Raw genomic sequence first — 15,151 nt, 5'->3', positions numbered from 1 at the left:
GCTGCTAAAGGAAGAAATAAATCAGTAAATAAACCATGAGGAGTTATTTCTCAGATGCTTCCATTTCCCTGCTCTGAAGTTCAGGCTCTGAGAGTTGGAACTGATCCTCTTTGTGGCTCAGTTCCTTCAGTCCAGCGTTGAACTGGACCAAGTTGTTAAAACAGTGGGATGAAAAGTGTCTGCTGCACATTCACAGTCTTTAGCTAACTCTGCTGGAACATTAGCCTCAGATATAGTTTATCCACTGGGCTCTTATATCCTCTGAGGCTGCTGCTGGATGGAAGATGCATGCTCCTCAGTGCAGCTGACAGCAGAACATTTCCACCAGAAGACTGATATATGGAACAGGAAGAGGGGATTTTTACACACTATGGAAGTATTAAATGACTTATTTTGTCTCACTTTTATTAGATTGTTAGCTGTGCATTTGAGTTTTTGTTTTTGCATCAATTGTCTGCTTCAGAAATATCTGCTTCTGGATATTATTTAACATTAAAGCTCTGCATGCAGACCAGAATACAGTCATAAATGTAGTCTGTGGTTCTGAGCCAGCTAAATAAATCTGGTCACTGTGTGGAGCCACCTTCATTTTGGGGACAAAACAAGTTCCTATAAAGATTAAATTATTCACAGACTTGGGTTAGGCTGTAGGGTTGGTTTGTTTTCTGTGGTTATGACGCTGATGGTTGATATTTGTCAGCCAACACTGACATCAAGTGGCCACCTTTAAGTACTGCATCGTGTAGGAGCCGCTGCATGTGTTCATGGGGAGACATCATGGGATTTTACAGCTCCATTATGTCCTGTATGAGGAAGCAGATTCCAGTTATTTTCTTTGCTGTAGTTTTGACAAACATTCACAGATGTTGTTCCATTGGTTCACTGAACGAAAGATCCAGAAGTCAGAAGACACAGAAAGACAAGTCAGACTCGTCTGTCTGCATGTTTTAATTCAGCTGTTCATGACTTCTTCTCACATGAAGAAACACATTAATGATGCGAGACCCCACAGACAACAGAACCCCACAGACAGAAGAACCCCACAGACAACAGAACGCTGTCATTTATGAGTCAAAGTCCAACTAAATCTTGTTTATTTGTAGATGAAGATGAAAAAGTCCAAAACCACCATCTATCCGTCCATCATCTTCCTCCTATCTGAGGTCGGATCTCAGAACCAACAGGTCCAGGAGTTAACCCCCCCCCCCCCCCCCCCCCCCCCCCCAGCTCCTCCTGGGGAAGCCTGAGGCGTTCTCAGGCCTGATGGGATATATAATCCCTCCAGAGAGTTCTGGTTCTGCCCCGGGGCCTTACTTAAACTCTGATGGAGTCCAACACGCACCGTAGACCAGCTCTGATTTATAAATTCTTATCTTATAAATGCGTGTAGAGATTTCTATAAAAATAATATATAAATCTAATAAGTTTTTAACTTTTGAATAAGTTGTATACTTTCACATCTTATCTTTCTGGACAGTTATTTTCTGTACAGCTGCAATACTCAAAAGATATAATAATAATTTCTATGAATTCAGAGATCTTTGTGTGAATCTGTTCAGCAGCTGGTTTTGGTTTTGGTTGTTTCTCATAAAACTGAAGTCATCCTCAGGCATCTGAACGCTGGCACACAAACCGGCTGGAACCTGAATTTCATGTTCACCACAGAGGAATGTTGTTAGAGATGCAGCTCTGAGGCCCGTCCACCTGTGGGCTGGCTGCAGGGTTCACACGCTCCAGCTGATGCTTCTCAGCTTTCAGGCATCAGCTGACGCCAAGGAAACGGAAGCTATGAGCGGGACGATCCTCGTGACTTCAGATTGTTGTTTTAAACTAAAGCTGTACTTCCTCGTTCTGTAAAAATTCAGACGGAGGGAACGCCCCTGCAGGTGTGATGAAAGATAACGAGTGTCAGGAAGTCAGATTCATTCAGGACAGGACGCACATCAGCAGGAACACTGAGTCTCTCAGCATGTACGGGGCAAATTATCAAGGTAACAGGTTCAGGTTCCCTTTGTGACTTTTCAGGATCGGTTTGATTGACAGGTTGTGTTTGATTGACAGGTTGTGTGTTTGATTGACAGGTCGTGTTTGATTGACAGGTTGTGTGTTTGATTGACAGGTCATGTTTGATTGACAGGTTATGTGTTTGATTGACAGGTTGTGTGTTTGATTGACAGGTCATGTTTGATTGACAGGTTATGTGTTTGATTGACAGGTTGTGTGTTTGATTGACAGGTCATGTTTGATTGACAGGTTATGTGTTTGATTGACAGGTTGTGTGTTTGATTGACAGGTTGTGTGTTTGATTGACAGGTTGTGTTTGATTGACAGGTTGTGTGTTTGATTGACAGGTTGTGTGTTTGATTGACAGGTCGTGTTTGATTGACAGGTCGTGTTTGATTGACAGGTTGTGTTTGATTGACAGGTCGTGTTTGATTGACAGGTTGTGTTTGATTGACACCGTGTTTTCTAACCATAACCTCAGTGTTTTTCGTGGGTAAACCTCGATTAACAGCAACTGAAAACAAAAGTAAAAGGGATGGATCAAAGTCAAAGTTGCGTATAATTCCACCAACAAACCTCTGACACAGCTTAATCTTTTATTAACTTTGTCTTCTATGTGCTGTCTGAGGCTCTTCGTGGTGTTTGGAGCAGGCAGCTAACAAAGCGCCGATAGAGTCGGGTCTGAATGAGCTGCCGGTCAAAGCTTTACAGTCTGGAGAAAATATGCGTCTGAAGCTACAGCATCATGACGCAGTTCGACCTTCACTGATCTCCATCATCATCAAACTGATTCCTGCTGACTTTTACACCTACATGAAGGATTTTCATTGATTCAGATCTCTGAGCTGTGACAGATTATCTTAAAAAATGTCTGACCTCACATCAGAGCACAACTAAAACAGGAAAGATGAGCCCTGACTGGTTTGAATTTGCGTTGAGTCATGTTGGATAACTTTAACTCACGTTGGGTCGAGTTGGATCACTTTGACTCACGTTGGGTCGCGTTGAGTCACGTTGGGTCGCTTTGACTCACGTTGACTCATGTTGGGTCTCTTTGACTCACGTTGACTCACGTTGGGTCTCTTTGACTCACGTTGACTCACGTTGGGTCTCTTTGACTCACGTTCACTCACGTTGGGTCTCTTTGACTCACGTTGACTCACGTTGGGTCGCTTTGACTCACGTTGGGTCGCTTTGACTCACGTTGGGTCGCGTTGACTCAAGTTGGGTCGCGTTGAGTCATGTTGGGTCGCGTTGAGTCATGTTGGGTCGCTTTGACTCAAGTTGGGTCGCTTTGACTCACGTTGGGTTGCGTTGAGTCACGTTGGGTCGCTTTGACTCAAGTTGGGTCGCTTTGACTCACGTTGAGTCACGTTGGGTCGCTTTGACTCACGTTGAGTCACGTTGGGTCGCTTTGACTCACGTTGGGTTGCTTTGACTCACGTTGGGTCGCTTTGACTCATGTTGGGTTGCGTTGAGTCACGTTGGGTCGCTTTGACTCACGTTGACTCACGTTGGGTCTCTTTGACTCACGTTGACTCACGTTGGGTCTCTTTGACTCACGTTGACTCACGTTGGGTCGCTTTGACTCACGTTGGGTCGCTTTGACTCACGTTGGGTCGCGTTGACTCACGTTGGGTCGCGTTGACTCAAGTTGGGTCGCGTTGAGTCATGTTGGGTCGCGTTGAGTCATGTTGGGTCGCGTTGAGTCATGTTGGGTCGCTTTGACTCAAGTTGGGTCGCTTTGACTCACGTTGGGTTGCGTTGAGTCACGTTGGGTCGCTTTGACTCACGTTGAGTCACGTTGGGTCGCTTTGACTCACGTTGGGTTGCTTTGACTCACGTTGGGTCGCTTTGACTCATGTTGGGTTGCGTTGAGTCACGTTGGGTCGCTTTGACTCACGTTGACTCATGTTGGGTCGCTTTGACTCACGTTGATTCACGTTGGGTCTCTTTGACTCACGTTGACTCACGTTGGGTCGCTTTGACTCACGTTGGGTCGCGTTGACTCACGTTGGGTCGCGTTGAGTCATGTTGGGTCGCGTTGAGTCATGTTGGGTCGCTTTGACTCACGTTGAGTCACGTTGGGTCGCTTTGACTCACGTTGGGTTGCTTTGACTCACGTTGGGTCGCTTTGACTCATGTTGGGTTGCGTTGAGTCACGTTGGGTCGCTTTGACTCACGTTGACTCATGTTGGGTCGCTTTGACTCACGTTGACTCATGTTGGGTCGCTTTGACTCACGTTGGGTTGCGTTGAGTCAAGTTGGGTCGCGTTGAGTCATGTTGGGTCGCGTTGAGTCATGTTGGGTCGCTTTGCCTCCCGTTGGGTCGTGTTGACTCAAGTTGGGTCGCGTTGAGTCATGTTGGGTCGCGTTGAGTCATGTTGGGTCGCTTTGACTCAAGTTGGGTCGCTTTGACTCACGTTGGGTTGCGTTGAGTCACGTTGGGTCGCTTTGACTCACGTTGAGTCACGTTGGGTCGCTTTGACTCACGTTGGTTTGCGTTGAGTCACGTTGGGTCGCTTTGACTCACGTTGAGTCACGTTGGGTCGCTTTGACTCACGTTGGGTTGCTTTGACTCACGTTGGGTCGCTTTGACTCACGTTGACTCATGTTGGGTCGCTTTGACTCACGTTGACTCATGTTGGGTCGCTTTGACTCACGTTGGGTCGCTTTGACTCACATTGACTCATGTTGGGTCGCTTTGACTCACGTTGGGTCGCGTTGACTCAAGTTGGGTCGCGTTGAGTCATGTTGGGTCGCGTTGAGTCACGTTGGGTCTCTTTGACTCACGTTGACTCACGTTGGGTCGCTTTGACTCACGTTGGGTCGCGTTGACTCAAGTTGGGTCGCGTTGAGTCATGTTGGGTCGCGTTGAGTCATGTTGGGTCGCTTTGACTCACGTTGAGTCACGTTGGGTCGCTTTGACTCACGTTGGGTTGCTTTGACTCACGTTGGGTCGCTTTGACTCATGTTGGGTTGCGTTGAGTCACGTTGGGTCGCTTTGACTCACGTTGACTCATGTTGGGTCGCTTTGACTCACGTTGACTCATGTTGGGTCGCTTTGACTCACGTTGGGTTGCGTTGAGTCAAGTTGGGTCGCGTTGAGTCATGTTGGGTCGCGTTGAGTCATGTTGGGTCGCTTTGCCTCCCGTTGGGTCGTGTTGACTCAAGTTGGGTCGCGTTGAGTCATGTTGGGTCGCGTTGAGTCATGTTGGGTCGCTTTGACTCAAGTTGGGTCGCTTTGACTCACGTTGGGTTGCGTTGAGTCACGTTGGGTCGCTTTGACTCACGTTGAGTCACGTTGGGTCGCTTTGACTCACGTTGGGTTGCGTTGAGTCACGTTGGGTCGCTTTGACTCACGTTGAGTCACGTTGGGTCGCTTTGACTCACGTTGGGTTGCTTTGACTCACGTTGGGTCGCTTTGACTCACGTTGACTCATGTTGGGTCGCTTTGACTCACGTTGACTCATGTTGGGTCGCTTTGACTCACGTTGGGTCGCTTTGACTCACATTGAGTCACGTTGGGTCGCTTTGACTCACGTTGACTCACGTTGGGTCGCTTTGACTCACGTTGACTCATGTTGGGTCGCTTTAACTCACGTTGGGTCGCTTTGACTCACATTGAGTCACGTTGGGTCGCTTTGACTCACGTTGGGTTGCGTTGAGTCAAGTTGGGTCGTGTTTATCAGTGTGTTGGGTTTATTGGTCGCATTGGGTCGTGTTTAATGGATGGTGTTTTAAAGCATAGACAATACCTACTGAACCATTTCTTCTTCTAAATTTCTACACTTTTGTCTCATAAAATGTTTTAAACACACATTGATTCCAAATATTCTTTGAGCGTGAAACTGCCTTGAAGTAGGAGCAGTTTGTCGTGGCATCTAATGGTGAAGCTGCAGAGAAGAAGTAACTTAAAACCAGAGCCAGTGTTGGGTTTGTCCTCTCTGGGCTTCTGTAGAAACAAGGTGCTGCAACATTGCTGTGGAAGCCAATAGTCTTATGTAGTTTGTTCCAAAGAAACACAAAGATGCTTATTCTCACTGCAGTGTTCTGTTATAACAATACTACGTGTTACACACAGATCCAGACGAGAGAAGGATTGTTCTGGTCGGGAAGACCGGAGTGGGAAAGAGCGCAGCAGGCAACACCATCTTGGGGAGGGAGGCCTTTGAATCAGACCTTTCTCCGTCTTCCCTCACGTCTGAATGTCATAAAGCCAAAGGAGATGTCGACGGTCAGAAGGTGGCCGTCATCGACACTCCGGGCCTGTTTGACACAAATTTCAGCCAAGAAGAAGTGCTGAACCGGATCAAGACGTGCATATCTCTGTCAGCTCCTGGTCCTCATGCCTTCCTAGTGGTTCTCCAACTGGGCAGGTTCACCCAGGAGGAGAAGGACACCGTCAAGATGATTCAGACCACCTTTGGGGAGGATGCAGAGAGATTCACGATGGTGCTGTTCACACATGGAGACCAGCTGAAGAACCAGTCCATTGAGGCCTTCATCTCAGAGAGCCCGGACCTGAAGGCCATCATCCGAAAGTGCTATGACAGATACCAGGTCTTCAACAACGAGATCAAAGACCCCAAACAAACCAGACAGCTCCTGGACAAAATTGACAAGATGACCATGGCTAACGGTGGAAGCTACTATACGAATGCAATGTATCAGAGAGCGGAGGTGGCAATAGAGAAAGAGAAGGAGCGACTCCTGAAAGAGATGCAAGAGGAGAAGCAGAAGGAGCTGCAAGCACTCAGAGTCAAATTCATAGGAAGATCGTACCGCCGGGAGGAGACCCGGCTGCATGTGAGATACCAGTGCGAAGCCCGAGCTCGAGCTGAGCGGTCCAACAACTTCACTGCGGCGCCAGCGATCGCTGTCGCCACGACCTGCGGCGCTGCCATTGGCGGCGTGTTGGGGATTGCGGCGGGTCCGATCGGCCTGGTGGTCGGAGCTGCTGCTGGAGCTGCTGTTGGAGCTGCTGTTGGAGCTTTAGCAGTGGGGGTCTCAGATCGCTGCACCATACAATAAGGAGAACTGAAGAAAGTTTATTACTGACAGGAAAACCTCCCTCTGTCAGAGGAAAACTGCTTTAACCAGCTCAGGGTATGGGTACATATATCATGCTGACTGGAAAAGAACAACAGACACAACCGGAAACCGAAGGAGCAAAAGTTTTAAATGAAGGACATTTAGTCATGAAAGAATAATTCAAACTCATCCTTCCATGCATGTAGCAGAAACTGTGAAAATCAGATTCCTGATTTGGTTTGAGTCGGTCTGTGGAAACACGGTGGTTCGGTGTGTTAATGGGAGAACCTGCATGAGCTTTCACATGATTCTACACTTAAACACATAATCAGTGATAATATTTTATCTGAAGCTTAACCAGAATATTTTGATCAATCAGGAAAAACTCTTTAGACTTTAAATCTCTGTTACAAGCATCACGATCACCACTTATTATCCAACCCTACATCGTAATGTCAACACAGATCTGGTTCCCTGCTAAATCCCCAACTTTCATCCATTTATTCCAGTCAACAAATCCTAGCACTTCCACATATATTGTGTTCATGTTATGGAGCCATGGTCAGTGGCTGTTATAAGTTGCCATCTTGTCAATAAAGATGATGCCAGTACCCTGAAACTTGTTAAAAATGTTATTTTTTTTACTTGCCGTGGACAGATATATCGAATTTTATTATTATTGGTGTTTTCAGAGGCTCATCTTATAGTATATTCATTAAAACATGATCCCTGAGATATCAGGGTCCCTCCAAACAAAGGACAGGATCTGAGCTAACACAATCTTTACAATAAGGCGCACAAACAAATCAAAACACCCTAAATTCAATGGAGCATGAGATCTAGTTTACATTTTCTATGGGTGGACCTGAAATAAGGTTAAAAAGGCTCTTTGTGTTTGCTGACATTTGATAAATTAAGCTAATAACGCTAAAATGGTGAAATACTGTTAGCTCATTAGCTTAGCATGGTTGCAGGTGTACAAACATCTTCTATCCCAGCACTTACCTTGTACTTCCCTACCCCCTCTATCTCTTTATCTTTCTGCTCTTCCTTCTATGCCTGCACCCTATCTCTACTCTGTCCCCTCTGACAGAGTCGGACTCCTGGGTTCCTTCTATGTAGCTTATTGTTAGCTTATTGTTAGCTTATTGTTAGCTTTTTATAGAGCTGTTATATCTTCATTTGGAAGTCACTTTGGATAAAAGCGTCTGATAAATACAGAAACAGAAACATAAAAATAAACAACACAATTTATTCAAAAGACACGTCTGTCTCCTCTGCTCCATAACTGCCTGTAAACCACTGCTGAATAATGATCAATGTGCAACGATGGTCTCCGTTTCTCTGGACTTAAGCAAGCTAGCAAAGCTCGGTTGTGTTCGGATCACCAAGTGGTTACTTGTAAAGTGGAACGCAAAGGGTCTACAGACATATTAGGAGGAGGCGAAGAAAGGCAGAAATAATCCAGGAGGCTTAATTCAAACTAAAGGCGCTGATGGAGCAGGATAAGATGAAAGTTATAAAGCTAACCAACAGGAAGACAGGCTGACAGACAGACAAACAGATGGGCTGATTAAATGTGTGGCAAGGACAAGGAAAATCAGGATATATACCGAGGGGGTTAATGAGTAACAAGGGTTAGGGGTTAATGTACAGGGGAGAAGAAAGAAGGACTACCTAAGAACACTGGACAAACTGAGGAAATAAATCAATAATACAGGACATGAAACAAAGACTGAACAGATGAGACAACAAAGTAAAACTGAAGTTATAAATCCAAAGTAAGACAAAAGCATAAAAACAACCCACCGACAATCAGACTGAAATATTCAGCCAAAGGGAGCTGTAATAATATAGAGTTCATCACTTTACTCTGATTTAATACAATTACTCATTAAACCTGTTTGATATACAAAGTGAAAATATCAAAAGAAAGATATTAATAAACAGTTTACATGTTTCCAGAGCAGCAATATTCAAACTAGCCTGTTAGCTAGCTAAGCTAAGTTTGGTTTGTCTGGTTTAGCTGTGGAGCAAAAGCTAAACTTATTACAGCAACAGGTTAAATCAGGTGTTTGGACCAGAATGAATGTGTTGATCAGAGGAATTCAGTTAAAACCTTCCAGCTGTTTCTGAATGCAGTTTTTGCCAGAGGTCAGAGGTCAGCCTGTTTACACGGAGCGTTGCTCAGCTCGGCCGTTTGATTGTCTTCTGTCATGAAACACAAACAGTGGAATTGATTTATTTACAGATATATATCTGAATCAGGAGGTAAAACCTGGTGAATCTGTGATAAATTGGTGCCATGTTGAGTTGCACAGCTTCACAGCTCTGTACACGTCTTTTCCAATAAATGGGATGTATGATCCCCCCTTTGGTTATTGTCTCATTATCTGCTTTTTCTTCTTCTGTGAAACAGCTTTTTCTGGGTCCCCGGGATGAGAACTGTGTGCTGCTTTAGGTCGGATGAATAAATACATGCAGGAGAATTCAACTTCAGTTAATAATATCGTGTTAAAAATCGGGTTTTAACGAACACAATAAATCCATTCGTCCTTCTTAACATGACGACTAAAGTAGAAACTCTTTTTGGTTCCTCAACCTTTGAATTGGAAACTGATTTTATTTCCTGTTGAAATGTGATTTTTCACAGATCCACGTTTTTCCTTCCTTTGCTTGTATTATAACAGCTGCGTATAATAAACTCCTTTCCTCTGTAGTCAGATAAGGAGTCTATGTTCATATCATTATTTCTTGGATAGACTGACAGCATCTTGCACCGTGAGGTCAGCTGCTGGAGCTCAGGGATCCATTGTTTGAGCAGCTAAAGAACAAAAAGCTGTGGTTGTCTCTCCTGTCTGCAGGATCTAAGACGCAGAAGAAGAGTGACGCACTGCGGATCGTCCTGGTGGGGAAGACTGGAGGAGGGAAGAGCGCCACAGGAAACACCCTCCTGGGCAGAGGAGCCTTCCAGTCCCAGGCGTCTCCGTCCTCCTGGACAGCTCAGTGTGACAGGGCCGAGGCGGCCGTGGGGGGCAGAGCGGTCGCCGTCATCGACACTCCGGGGCTGTTTGACACAAACATCAGTGGAGATGAAGTGTTGAGGAAGCTTGGAAGCTGCCTGTCGCTGTCGGCTCCGGGTCCTCACGTCTTCCTGGTGGTTCTGAGGCTGGGCAGGTTCACCCAGGAGGAGGCAGACACTCTCCAGATAATCCTGAATACGTTCGGTGAGGCGGCCGCCAACTACTCCTTGGTGTTGTTCACACATGGAGACAAGCTAAAGACACAAACTATCGAGCAGTTTATTTCAAAGAGTACAGAACTCACAGCCCTCATGCAGCGGTTCTCTGGCAGATATCACGTCTTCAACAACGAAGTGAAGGACGAGGAGCAAACCAGGCAGCTGCTGGACAAAATCGACAAAATCATAGTCGACAACAGCGGAGGATTCTACTCCAAAAAGATGTTCCTGAGGGCTCAAAGGTCCTTAAAGAGGGAGAAACGGAGACTTTCAAAGGAGCTGAAGGCAGCGGAGCAGCAGAGGAGGAGCCTCCTGAGGGTGCAGGTGGAGCAGGAGGCGGCTTCAGCCGGAGGCTCGGTGAGGAAAGACAAATGTGTTCTGCAGTGATGAACTGAGCAGCTGGAATCAGCTGCTGAACACACTGCTGCAGAGGCAGCAGACAGCTTCATGCTGGGAGTTTCAACCTTTTCATCTGACAAGCAGCTGAATCACCTCAAAGAAGGTCAAAATGAAGCAAACCCAAAGAAGGTCAAAATGAAGCAAACCCAAAGAAGGTCAAAATGAAGCAAATCCAAAGAAGGTCAAAATGAAGCAAACCCAAAGAAGGTCAAAGTGAAGCAAATCCAAAGAAGGTCAAAGTGAAGCGAATCCAAAGAAGGTCAAAATGAAGCAAACCCAAAGAAGGTCAAAATGAAGCGAACCCAAAGAAGGTCAAAATGAAGCGAACCCAAAGAAGGTCAAAATGAAGCAAACCCAAAGAAGGTCAAAGTGAAGCAAACCCAAAGAAGGTCAAAATGAAGCAAACCCAAAGAAGGTCAAAATGAAGCGAACCCAAAGAAGGTCAAAATGAAGCGAACCCAAAGAAGGTCAAAATGAAGCAAATCCAAAGAAGGTCAAAGTGAAGCAAACCCAAAGAAGGTCAAAATGAAGCAAACCCAAAGAAGGTCAAAATGAAGCGAATCCAAAGAAGGTCAAAATGAAGCAAACCCAAAGAAGGTCAAAATGAAGCGAACCCAAAGAAGGTCAAAATGAAGCAAACCCAAAGAAGGTCAAAATGAAGCAAACCCAAAGAAGGTCAAAATGAAGCGAATCCAAAGAAGGTCAAAATGAAGCAAACCCAAAGAAGGTCAAAATGAAGCAAATCCAAAGAAGGTCAAAATGAAGCAAACCCAAAGAAGGTCAAAATGAAGCAAACCCAGAGAAGGTCAAAATGAAGCGAATCCAAAGAAGGTCAAAATGAAGCAAACCCAAAGAAGGTCAAAGTGAAGCAAACCCAAAGAAGGTCAAAATGAAGCAAACCCAGAGAAGGTCAAAATGAAGCGAATCCAAAGAAGGTCAAAATGAAGCAAATCCAAAGAAGGTCAAAGTGAAGCAAACCCAAAGAAGGTCAAAATGAAGCAAACCCAAAGAAGGTCAAAATGAAGCAAACCCAAAGAAGGTCAAAGTGAAGCAAACCCAAAGAAGGTCAAAATGAAGCAAACCCAAAGAAGGTCAAAATGAAGCAAACCCAAAGAAGGTCAAAATGAAGCAAACCCAAAGAAGGTCAAAATGAAGCAAACCCAAAGAAGGTCAAAATGAAGCAAACCCAAAGAAGGTCAAAGTGAAGCAAACCCAAAGAAGGTCAAAGTGAAGCAAACCCAAAGAAGGTCAAAATGAAGCAAACCCAGAGAAGGTCAAAATGAAGCGAATCCAAAGAAGGTCAAAATGAAGCAAATCCAAAGAAGGTCAAAGTGAAGCAAACCCAAAGAAGGTCAAAATGAAGCAAACCCAAAGAAGGTCAAAATGAAGCAAACCCAAAGAAGGTCAAAATGAAGCGAACCCAAAGAAGGTCAAAGTGAAGCAAACCCAAAGAAGGTCAAAATGAAGCAAACCCAAAGAAGGTCAAAGTGAAGCAAACCCAAAGAAGGTCAAAATGAAGCAAACCCAAAGAAGGTCAAAATGAAGCAAACCCAAAGAAGGTCAAAATGAAGCAAACCCAAAGAAGGTCAAAGTGAAGCAAACCCAAAGAAGGTCAAAATGAAGCAAACCCAAAGAAGGTCAAAATGAAGCAAATCCAAAGAAGGTCAAAGTGAAGCAAACCCAAAGAAGGTCAAAATGAAGCAAACCCAAAGAAGGTCAAAATGAAGCAAACCCAAAGAAGGTCAAAATGAAGCAAACCCAAAGAAGGTCAAAATGAAGCAAACCCAAAGAAGGTCAAAATGAAGCAAACCCAAAGAAGGTCAAAGTGAAGCAAACCCAAAGAAGGTCAAAGTGAAGCAAACCCAAAGAAGGTCAAAATGAAGCAAACCCAAAGAAGGTCAAAGTGAAGCAAATCCAAAGAAGGTCAAAGTGAAGCAAACCCAAAGAAGGTCAAAATGAAGCAAACCCAAAGAAGGTCAAAATGAAGCAAACCCAAAGAAGGTCAAAATGAAGCAAACCCAAAGAAGGTCAAAGTGAAGCAAACCCAAAGAAGGTCAAAGTGAAGCAAACCCAAAGAAGGTCAAAGTGAAGCAAACCCAAAGAAGGTCAAAATGAAGCAAACCCAAAGAAGGTCAAAATGAAGCAAACCCAAAGAAGGTCAAAATGAAGCAAACCCAAAGAAGGTCAAAATGAAGCAAACCCAAACCAGCATCATCTGATAATTCACATATTAAACATCTTTAGAGCAGCTTCCTTTCATCTCCAGAATATTTCTAAGTCTAGTTCATAAATCCATCACATCCAGGCTAAACCACCATCAGGCCTTTTATCTGGGCGTATAATTCATTCCTTGAGCTGATCCAAAGTGCTGCAGCCAGAGAACTGATCACACTTTCCCTGCATCAGCTTCACCACATTAGCTCCCTGTGAAGTGTAAAAAAGACTTGGAAATACCTCAGTGCCTGTAACAGCCAAGCTCCAGCCTTTTCCCAAAGATCTCCCCATCACCCCACAGGGCTCAGAACCCGTCTTTAAAGGCGACGTATTCCATCTTTTTATGCCCTTTTTAACAATTTGACACAATTTTCTGAGGTCTTACTGAGATGGATGAGACAAGGTCAAGGTTGGTATTTTGGATACATTAACCTCATTAAACAATTGTACTTTTAGACCCACATCTTCATAAGAAACATGCCGATGATGTAATTAATGTAATTACGGGTTCCCAGGATGGGGGCCGCGGTGACAGATGTGTTACCTGTGAAAGCAGAGTAATGAAGACACGATGCGTCTCCGTTTTTCTCCAGAATGTGTCTGAGTCCGACTTATTTTACACAGAATCAAGCTCTGTAAACTCTAAACATGAGTCTTTACAGCACAATTCAGTTGGTTCTATGTTCACATCACTTACATTCAACTATTCACACAGTGAAATGTGTTCTTCTTAAGCCATTTCAGTCTCTAATCATCACATTTCCTTTCATACACAGTTATATCCAATAAACAGTATCAGTAAATACATCATGTTAGTCTCATTCGGTAAATTACTGGTAGGAATCACTCAGTGTACCATGAAATCCAGCATCTAAGGTGCATCTGTTAGCTGTACAGAACCGCTCTGAGCTACATGTGCTAATCAGCTCACTTTTAAATATACTGTAAGTGTTCACATCTCAAAAAAACACTTTAACAGGAAACATACAAAAATAAACCGTGGTTTCAACGTGTATAAAGCTCTCATTAACAGGCTCCTGACCTAAACGAGCTTGGCTCGTAATGGCGGCTGCGCGGGAAATTTCTCCCGTTTTTCCCATAAATAACTCAGACAAACCGCCTCCAACTCTCTTATTTACAGTATGGTGGATAAAAGGTGACCACATTAAACAACCTTTTTCCGGTTCACACACCATTTACTGACCTGTAACAGCAGGTGAAGACACGATGCGGGCCAGGGTGTGAGGGAGGGAGAAGCGGAAGGTGTCGCTCCGTTACCGTTCCCCCGAACACCTGCAGCGACCACAAACATTCCGCCCGCTGCTTTTCAGAATCAACAGACCCCCTTTCGTATGGTTCTCTATTTTAAATTAAACAAAAATAAATATGTATATTTATGAAAAGTGTCCCATAAACACAAATGTTTTACAAGAAATTAAATTAATTTTATTTTCATTTTATTATTATTATTATTATTATTATTATTATTATTATTATTATTATTATTATTATTATTATTATTTTATTTTATTATTTATTTTATTTTATTAGCCACATAATGCTAACACAGCGAGAGTGAGGAGAGGACCGGTGTTGTGTTGGAAACACACCTTAAACACAGCTGCAGGTTGTTCAACCGTTCAACTAGAAAGCTTCAGCTGACAAAGTAATGTGGGAACAATAATGTTCATCTTTCAGAAAGGAACAGCAGTAACTCCTTAGAAGCTGGTGTACGTCATCTTCATTAGCTAAGCTGTTAGCGTTAGCTGCTGCTAAAGGAAGAAATAAATCAGTAAATAAACCATGAGGAGTTATTTCATTAGCTAAGCTGTTAGCGTTAGCTGCTGCTAAAGGAAGAAATAAATCAGTAAATAAACCATGAGGAGTTATTTCTCAGATGCTTCCATTTCCCTGCTCTGAAGTTCAGGCTCTGAGAGTTGGAACTGATCCTCTTTGTGGCTCAGTTCCTTCAGTCCAGCGTTGAACTGGACCAAGTTGTTAAAACAGTGGGATGAAAAGTGTCTGCTGCACATTCACAGTCTTTAGCTAACTCTGCTGGAACATTAGCCTCAGATATAGTTTATCCACTGGGCTCTTATATCCTCTGAGGCTGCTGCTGGATGGAAGATGCATGCTCCTCAGTGCAGCTGACAGCAGAACATTTCCACCAGAAGACTGATATATGGAACAGGAAGAGGGGATTTTTACACACTATGGAAGTATTAAATGACTTATTTTGTCTCACTTTTATTAGATTGT

General features: G+C 44.1%; 2 protein-coding genes across 2 annotated transcripts; both read left to right on the top strand.

Annotated features, from left to right (window-relative positions):
* The first annotated feature begins 1,961 nt into the window (after positions 1-1,961).
* LOC140270318 (GTPase IMAP family member 4-like) lies at positions 1,962-10,678 on the top strand. Its single transcript, XM_072365449.1, has 2 exons — positions 1,962-1,991; positions 9,903-10,678. Exons 1-2 carry the CDS (start codon positions 1,970-1,972, stop codon positions 10,664-10,666), a joined length of 786 nt encoding a protein of 261 aa, XP_072221550.1. The 5' UTR covers positions 1,962-1,969; the 3' UTR covers positions 10,667-10,678.
* Positions 5,892-7,098, top strand: LOC140270657 (GTPase IMAP family member 7-like). The gene is made up of 2 exons (XM_072365854.1): positions 5,892-5,913; positions 6,089-7,098. Exons 1-2 carry the CDS (start codon positions 5,892-5,894, stop codon positions 7,036-7,038), a joined length of 972 nt encoding a protein of 323 aa, XP_072221955.1. The 3' UTR covers positions 7,039-7,098.
* Positions 10,679-15,151: the final 4,473 nt, after the last annotated feature.

This window comes from Leuresthes tenuis, unplaced genomic scaffold (assembly GCF_036924035.1).
Source record: "Leuresthes tenuis unplaced genomic scaffold, fLeuTen1.0.hap1 SCAF_15, whole genome shotgun sequence".
Classification (NCBI taxonomy): domain Eukaryota; kingdom Metazoa; phylum Chordata; class Actinopteri; order Atheriniformes; family Atherinopsidae; genus Leuresthes; species Leuresthes tenuis.
This window is presented reverse-complemented; position numbering and strand designations above follow the sequence as displayed.

Excerpts from the sequence above, each read along its gene's own strand:
- LOC140270318 (XM_072365449.1), top strand. The coding sequence starts at position 1,970 with ATGTACGGGGCAAATTATCAAG. Across the intron at positions 1,992-9,902 it reads GTACGGGGCAAATTATCAAG|GATCTAAGACGCAGAAGAAG; the intron begins GTAACAGGTTCA and ends TCCTGTCTGCAG.
- LOC140270657 (XM_072365854.1), top strand. The coding sequence starts at position 5,892 with ATGGTGAAGCTGCAGAGAAGAA. Across the intron at positions 5,914-6,088 it reads GGTGAAGCTGCAGAGAAGAA|ATCCAGACGAGAGAAGGATT; the intron begins GTAACTTAAAAC and ends TGTTACACACAG.